Genomic DNA, 8,106 nt, shown 5'->3' on the forward strand with positions numbered 1-8,106 from the left:
CATATTGGAATGGTATAAAAACAATGAGACATGGCTTAGTAGACACAGTAAAATGACCATAAAATGATTCATTTTGGTCAAATTTTAAAAACCATAAAACTCTGATCATCCAAAAAATAATTCCCAGCTTATGGTAATGATTTTTTTGTACAAAGTGCAACAAATGAACGACATTTCAAACTTTTTTTAAAAATAAATAGGTTATTATATAGGAAACACAATGCATACCTGATACGTGGTTGGGATTTTATTCAAATCTACGCAGAGACTAACACTTACACTAACTTAGACTCGGTCCATGTTTATAAACGGATCGGTGGGTAGCCTACATCACTGTAGACCGTTAGCGCCCGTATTAGCGCATTTCCTGGTCCGCCCACCGGATGGGAACTCAGCGCTGATGGGCTCTTCCATCTTCACTACCAAGGAAATCCTGGTTAGTTTATTTTTCTCAACTTCTAATTACCAGTGGGTCGTCTGGTCTGATCTGAGGTCAAACACACACGAAAAAGATCGGTGGTCCTTCCAGAAAACATGGAAATAGTGCAAAGTCTAAAACTGCCATTGACTTTGAATAGAATACAAGATGAGCCTTAACGTTCATTATTGAGAGTAAACTATCTTAGATCTTGTTAAAAGGTTTTCTAGAAATTCTCCTTTATCAGCTGACACCAATAATTTACTAGTGAAAAGTCACATTCTTGTTTTTTCTGCTTGTGCAATTGAAACACAGCAGTAAACAGGCATCTATACCATTCCAATACGGCGTCCAACTTTGCGTACGCAACAAGCGAGCGTAGCACCTCTAGTGATTTATCTCGTTTCTAACATTGGTCACTAATGTTCAGCACATTTGCAGGAGCTTCACTGATATGGAAGTATGTGCCAACACAATGACAACAGAATTATATCTAATTCAAGTCAATAAAGTCAGAAAAAAACCACCAAAGTTAAGACATAAGGAGGACAGCGAATCCACCTTCTCTGCAGAGAACATCCCAGCATGATCACCTGAGGCTCAGACGCATTGAACGGAGCTGCACCTGGGAGCGCACAGGCCTCACTGAACATGTTCAGTGTTACAGTACATGACAGGACGATTAGAAAAAGACTGAACTGGCACTGTTTTTCGGGAGGGTTGCCAGAAGAAAAGCTCTGCTGGCAAAAAAACATGTTTGATTGATGCTCACAAAACTGCTTCTGAACAAATTTCTGAAACAATGTCCTGCAGACGGATGAGCCCAAAATGATCCGAGTTTGGTTCTAAGCCCATGCCTCATTTATTTATCCATTTGTTTTGAAATAGGAAGCATTGCATTGCCGTGTGGAGCCTCTGTCATGAACAGTGGTGGAGGACGAGTGTTTTGGGCACATTTGGAAAACCACAGCATCTTGTATTCGTTTACCAGTCTGTGAAATGGAGCAGACACTGGAGAGTTTCTGGTTTCAAATGTTTAGTTTTAAAACCACAAGCGAACAAAACCAAAAAATATCTGTAATACTGTGTTATTTATGGCTCATTAAACACATAAGTACAGAGATCCCTGCAGGCTGTAATGCTGTAATGGAGGGAATACTCCCCCATCCCCCACATGTAAAGACAGAAAAAGGTTGATGCAAGCAAAGCTAAACAGGAATACCCCGGATATTTGTTAAAGTTCCACTCTGATCATCTTTTGATCTATTGTAAAATAAATCTCAGTGGTCTTTGTTTATAATTATACAATTTTTAGCCAAAATCAAACAACCTGTGTTGTTTTCTAGAAAATAGTTTTGGCAGAGCGGCAGAAGTTTTTCATTTTGGGCAGGACCATCAGAGTAACCCAGCACCCCTTCCTCTCCCTGTTGCTGAGAGCTCTCTGTTTACACTCTCTCCCAATAACTTACAGCTCCTTAAACCCTAAACTTAACATTAGCAATATAAAAAAAAAAGGTGAGCAGTATTGGAGCTATGTAGATGTGCCTTTTCAAGCTAAATACCAACACGAATGAGGGGGACCTGGTGGCAGATAGGATGGGGGCTAAAAATCATTAGCCAGTGGGGGGGTCAACCCCCTGTGCGCGGCACATTTCAGTAAAAAAAAATACTTGTTTTTAGTCAAATAAGGCTAATATGACCGGCAATTCTAACAGTTACAGTTTTTTGTGTTTAAGTTAAGTTAAGCTGCAATGCTCTTTGACATATCCTAACTCCTTATATGGTCAATGTGATTCATCTGACCTGCAGAGAAAAGCAGTTTTGCGCTGGTAAGCAACACTTTAAAGCAGCTTTTCACCAATATGCAATATGCAATGACCATCACCATGAAATGTGCTCATGAAAATGAAACCCTGCTAACCCTAGAACCTAAGCAAAGTGAAAAAGATGGTGACAACATGGACACAAAATAAATTCACCAGAGAAAGAGGATAAAAAAAAGAAAAGAAACACTTGAAATTGGGGGAAAAAAATGAACTATTACAACTGTGAAGAGCATTCTGAACACCAAAAAAATGGGAAAAGTGATGACCCAACAAGTCACAACCACTTTTTGATTGTTGACTCATTTATTCACCAAAGAGAGAATGATGATTCAGCTAACAAATTGTTTTGAAAGCACATTTATAATAACATGCTGACGATTGAAATCATTATGGTGCTCATTAAGGCTCTAATTTTCTGAGATGAGTTGAGTCAACAATCAAAAAGGACAGCAGTCAGGGATGGACGTACCACCACCAAAAAGAAACACAACCAGGAAAAACAACAAAGCTGAGGTAAACAGGATCCCCCAAAAAAGCTCTAAAGAAAGCAAAGGAAGGAGCAGGGATGGAGAGCTGAACCGTGACCAGAAAGGGTGCAGTCATCTGAAAGCTCGGAGGTGAATCAGCATTTTTGGGTAAAAGGAGGATGCGTAAACAGCACGGATACTGACCGGTTCACTGTCATAGTAACTGTCCCAGTGCTGATGCCGGGGTGTCTTTGTCATCTGAAAGCGTTAGGACAGATTCACAAACGGCGAGGTCAGAGAGAAGCCATCAACAAACAGCATGAAGTCAACCATGTTTGTAGATTACATGACGTGCAAATGAGAGCAGAGCGGCTTTGTTGCTCTGAAAGGATCCAAACATTACTGGGTTAGGAGGTGAAAAGACAAAAAAAAGCACTTATGCAACAAACGGGCTGGTTCAGTCTCACGGGTTCATGGTCTTCCGAATACCTGCATGGGGTTAGCAACTGTAAAAAGAAACATTTGTAAAATGTCTCAAAAATGTCCCAACATTTCTAGCAAACTCCCAGGGCCAAAACATGCAAAAGAGACAAAACATCTCCACATGCATTAGTGGAGCACATTTGAGTGTCAAGCCACCAGTTTTATACATTTTACCAAATTATAAATGCTGTTTTTTTAGTCACATTCTACATTTAGAACAGACAAAATTACTGTATTTTTTTTTTTAGCATAAGTAGCTTTTTTTGCATAGTTTTTTGCTTATATGTGATTTTTTTTTCTTTAAATATAAAGGGATGCGTAAATATTTTTTCCACTAACAACTGCTAGAGGGCACTGTAGGCATGACAGTATTTGCTACTGACAGAAATGCAGAAGAAGTGTGACGTTCACAAACCCCTCAGAAACCTGTAATCGGGAAACTACTTTCAATTAAAAGTCTAAGTAAAATGATTTATATGCACGTTTTGGAGTTTTGCCCTCACAACTGTTGCATCTGTGCGTGGTTACACTAGTTTTTAAGTCAGTTTTTGGGCTCTACCTACTTTAAGTACAATGGGGTTATTGCATGCGCAACAAAAGTTAAACCAGTTGAACTTTGACCAACAAGGGACTCAGATTTGGTAGTGGTAGCATCCCTTTTGATTCGCGGAAGTGCCAACCATTTGTTAATGGAGAAATGATGTTCCAGAAAGGAGTTATAAGACACCAAGTCTTTCATATATCGAAAAAGAGCTGTAAACAAAAAAGCCTGGAGCAAGATTTACGAGATTTAGACCAAGCCTCTTCCATCTTCGAGTACATGCACTGGAATCGAGTAGCGACAGATTTGTGTGAACGCCATATGCTAAACACATTCAAAAACTCATGTATAGTACTTTCTTGAATGCACCAAACAAGTGCTGTGTGAATGTAGCATTAAAACGGGCTAGGTAAAATTGTTCCAAAGTGCCACAATGTATGAAGAATTCAATGGATTTAGTGATTTGAAGTGATATAACGACTTTATTTAGCATGTTCTTTATGATATGGTTATCTGAGTAATTGCTCATATTTTTTGCTAATATGCTTAAATTGCTCCTATGTTTCATGAAGGCAAACAGGCATTAGTTTGTAACAGTAGTGAAACGTGCATTTTTTCTGTGTATCTATTCGATTATTATAATTCATCTTTCAAGATGAAATGTCTGTTTTTGTGTCCGTATTTTGTTAAATAAATAGCGAATTATGATTTTTTCCTTCTTTATTATGTCTTTTTTTTTGCTTCTGTAATCCAAACATTACTGGATTATACTCGGAGCGACTTCTAGTGCAGAAATGTGTTTTTCAGCAAAGCATAAAATAAAGAAAAACAGGAAAATCAGTGAAAGAGTGAAAGAGTGACGTCCATGCATCTGGATCTGGTCCAGCAGTGAGACTTTCTGAAGCTTCTCTGACTGAGGCAGACAAGGAGAAGAAACAAATAACGTGTGCTCCTTATGCACACATGTGTTTGCATGTGCACATCAGTGGCTGGGAGGAATGGCAGGAATCCTCTGCTGTCTTCTGCACAGGCAGAAGAATATTTAAGGAGAACAACTGGGGTGTCAAAGTGTGACTGGATATCAGAAACAAAGACACATTTTTTGATGCGACAACATCCACATTCCATATAGATAATGTATATTTATGTATTTATATTTTAGTGCAACTCTACTTCCTGGAAACCTGTTTTCCTTGTAGGAAATACCATCAAGAGTTCATTTTCTCTGGTAGTAAAGAAGGAGGGTGCGAGGTTTGTGTACAAAGATAAAAGCAGACCAGAGGCTGTGCAAACTACACATGTGCACATGCTTTCATACCAGCCACAGAAAGAAAGAAGCTGTGCAGCTTGGACAGACTGAAAAAAAAAAAAAATCAGGGCCTTGTGTGTTCTTGTGGGGGAAAGAGGTGATGAAGGACACGGCGGTGTTGCCTTTGTGTTAACTTTTCAGCTGAAAGACAAGCTGATGGCAGAAACGCAGATGCTCATGACTCTGAGTGACACATCACAACAGCGGCAGATGGACAAAACCAGCCGGCTCTGCAGGACGGGCCAGCAGGTTGTTCAGATTATCTGAAGTATGCGCAGCTCTGGGGGTCCCACCTGACTGAGGTAATGGTATTCTTCAGGCTTCTTGAGGTGAAAGGCTTTTCTCTCATCGTCGCTTACTCCTGCCAGCAGGTAGTAAAACACGTGGTAGTTTCTGGGGGGGAAAAAACGAATATGTAAGCAAAGCCATTGTACAGAACTTAATCCATGTTTTCAGCTCTGCAGTGCATCACCATTCCACCAGAGGCAGTAGAAGGGCATTTCCTGCTCATTTCAAAATGGCTGCTTCCATGAAATCTCGAACACTGTTGGCAGGAAAAGTTTTGTTCATTTTCAATCATCATTTTTTATGATATTGTTTCTGTAGTTCAAGTTATTCAGGTTCTAACCTGGCCAATCAGATGCCGCAAAAAAAAGTATGCGGTCTCACCACAAATTTACGAGATGTTTGACAGATTCTCCTGAGCCCTTTTTTTAACGATAGGGGCGTGGCCTTTCGACTAGCTCACTCCTAACTGATGACAGTGGTTGCCCGAGAAATGATGACTTAGACCGATTCGGACCAATCACTGCTTTGCCTCTGGTGGAAGGTTGGCGCCAGTGTTTGGCAGTGGAGCCATCACCATTTTGGGTCTGTGACTGTGAAGTGCTTTGGGCCTTCAAGGACAGTAGAAAAGCACTATACAAGTATACGACATTTACTGACCTCTGGTTCCACTATACATTCTCTCTCCCAACTCATCATATATGGACGTATGGTTTGGGTCCCTCCGCATAACTTTTGGACATTTTGGGTGGCCCCAACTCGTCATTTTTTGACATCCTGTTCTCATTAAACCAGGGGTCCACGACCTCTGGGCTGAAAACTGGTACTGGTCCAAAGGCTGCTTGGTACTGGGCCACAGACAGGGAAAAAAGGCATATGCTAATCAGGGGTCCCCAACCCTCGAGACACGGACTGGACCGGTACCCTAACCTGGTACCGGTTCTGTTTCTGCATACGGTAGCATGTTCTGAGGGTTGGAACCCGACTGCTAGCACGTCAAAAAACCAACAGCCAGCACGTTAAAAAAAAAAAAAAAAAACTCTGGCTGTTCCCAACAAATCACGGGTCCCCAACCCTTGGGACGCAGGTACCGGGTTACCAGGTTAGGGTACCAACCAGTGACCTGGTATCAGTCTGGGTCCCAAGGGTTGGGGACCCCTTATTAGCGTCTGTGGCTCGGCACCAAGTGGCCTTTGGACCGGTACCGGTTCACGGCCCGGAGATTGAGGACCCCTGATGTAATGGGAACTGGCAACATGTCAAAAAACGACAAGTTGTGGACACCCAAAATGTCAAAAAGTGACACGGAGGCAGCCCGGACCATACGTACAATTGTGACAAGTTGGGAGTGAGAATGTGTTGGGTTCCAATATAGCAGCATCTGCATAGCAAGAAACGCTGCAACTCAATTGGCTTCATTTGGTTGGAGTCAGATAATAAGCCGTTTTGTGAGTAACATCACACTCATTCGCTCCAGTTCTCATATATAGTCAATGGTTATAAATTATAAAAGAGCCTGACATTTAAAATAAACAACATCCACATTGAAATATTGGGGTTGCAACATTACACAACCTGAAGACCCCCCCATATTTCAGTCTCTGCTGATGTATTGCACAGCTGGTATGGATGGTGTTGGTGTAAACGTGATAAAAACGACAGCAGCCCTTTGAGCCAAAAACCCCTCAGCGGCCTCCTGTGAGGTTCTCACCGCTCGTTGTGCTCCTGATAGACCAGCCTGGACTTCTCCAGCAGGTACTTCTCCACGTACGCTCTGAAAAATTAGCAGCCTCAAATCAGTGACTTACAAAAAGACGGTTTTCAGGAATAGAAAGCAATATTTTTGCTCCGGGCTCTTACCCTCTCACGGTGCCGCTCTCCTGATAGTTCACCTGAATGAACTTGCCAAAGCGACTGGAGTTGTTGTTTTGTGCCGTCTTTGCATTCCCAAATGCCTGTGAGCCAGAGAGGAAGATGTGATCAGACAAAGACATCACACTGCTGTGAGGTTAAATTTGATCAAGTGTTAATCTTATGTCAAACACTGTGATGAAACACAAACAGAAATGACATTACAGTCTATACATCCTTTTGAAAGAAGGTATGATGGAAGTAAAGCCAGCAGGCCTCATGGAAAACAACAAAAAAGTTCTTGGATGAGTAATGGGATCCATGTGGAACATGTGTAGCTTTAATAAGAGGAACCAATATTTCCTCTGCTGGTGTTGTGTGGCTGCCTGGAGGGGAAGTCGTTTCTAGCCCCGTATAAACCCTGCAGTTATTTGCAGCTCGACCTCAAGTAAACAAATTCCTCCGTAAAACACTGGGAGCCGTGTCGACGTCTGCGAGGTGGGAAGACGCCCCTCCCTGACCCCACCCTCCACCGACACGCCAGTACGCTGGGAGCTAACGGACAACATCTGAGTCCACACCATGAAAGAGGGAGCAGTAAAGGAGGACCGTTTTCTGGAGATGCTGCTTAATTACATAAAGGAAGACAACATCTGGTGGGTTTATAATCAAAGCTTTATCTGATCTTTCATTTTCCAGTGGAAAGTGAGTCACTAAGAACTTAACGCTGGAACATCTGTCCTTGTTTCTGTACTGCAAACACACATGAAGTCCCTGCTTTAGAGAAGAAGATCGATAAAGTATTTCATTGCCATTTTTCAGGGTGCAGTACCACTTCAACTTAATTATAAAGTTCAGCTTCTTAAGTGAAGGTCTGCAGATACTTTTTCCACTGACATAAAAAAGGGATAAGTAGAACACTTTTC

At 41.6% G+C, this 8,106-nt stretch overlaps 1 protein-coding gene and 1 long non-coding RNA gene across 9 annotated transcripts in view; one reads left to right on the top strand and one right to left on the bottom strand.

Moving 5' to 3' along the window:
- The window catches only part of myo9aa (myosin IXAa), a 105,248-nt gene that overhangs the window by 47,433 nt on the left and 49,709 nt on the right, over nt 1-8,106 (bottom strand). For 7 of the 8 annotated variants that reach the window (XM_024295348.2, XM_024295342.2, XM_024295341.2 and 4 more), the window contains exons 3-6: nt 7,190-7,284; nt 7,041-7,103; nt 5,338-5,437; nt 2,916-2,969 (exon numbers count right to left, since the gene is read on the bottom strand). In XM_024295348.2, coding sequence (XP_024151116.1) covers nt 2,916-2,969; nt 5,338-5,437; nt 7,041-7,103; nt 7,190-7,284 — 312 coding nt within the window. The remainder of the gene's footprint in view (nt 1-2,915; nt 2,970-5,337; nt 5,438-7,040; nt 7,104-7,189; nt 7,285-8,106) is intronic. The other variant, XM_024295344.2, reaches the window with a different exon arrangement.
- The window catches only part of LOC118600156, a 3,134-nt gene continuing 2,322 nt past the window's right edge, over nt 7,295-8,106 (top strand). Inside the window, exon 1 of the long non-coding RNA XR_004949718.1 lies at nt 7,295-8,052. This is a non-coding gene — a long non-coding RNA (uncharacterized LOC118600156). The remainder of the gene's footprint in view (nt 8,053-8,106) is intronic.

This window comes from Oryzias melastigma, linkage group LG3 (genome assembly GCF_002922805.2).
Source record: "Oryzias melastigma strain HK-1 linkage group LG3, ASM292280v2, whole genome shotgun sequence".
Classification (NCBI taxonomy): Eukaryota; Metazoa; Chordata; class Actinopteri; order Beloniformes; family Adrianichthyidae; genus Oryzias; species Oryzias melastigma.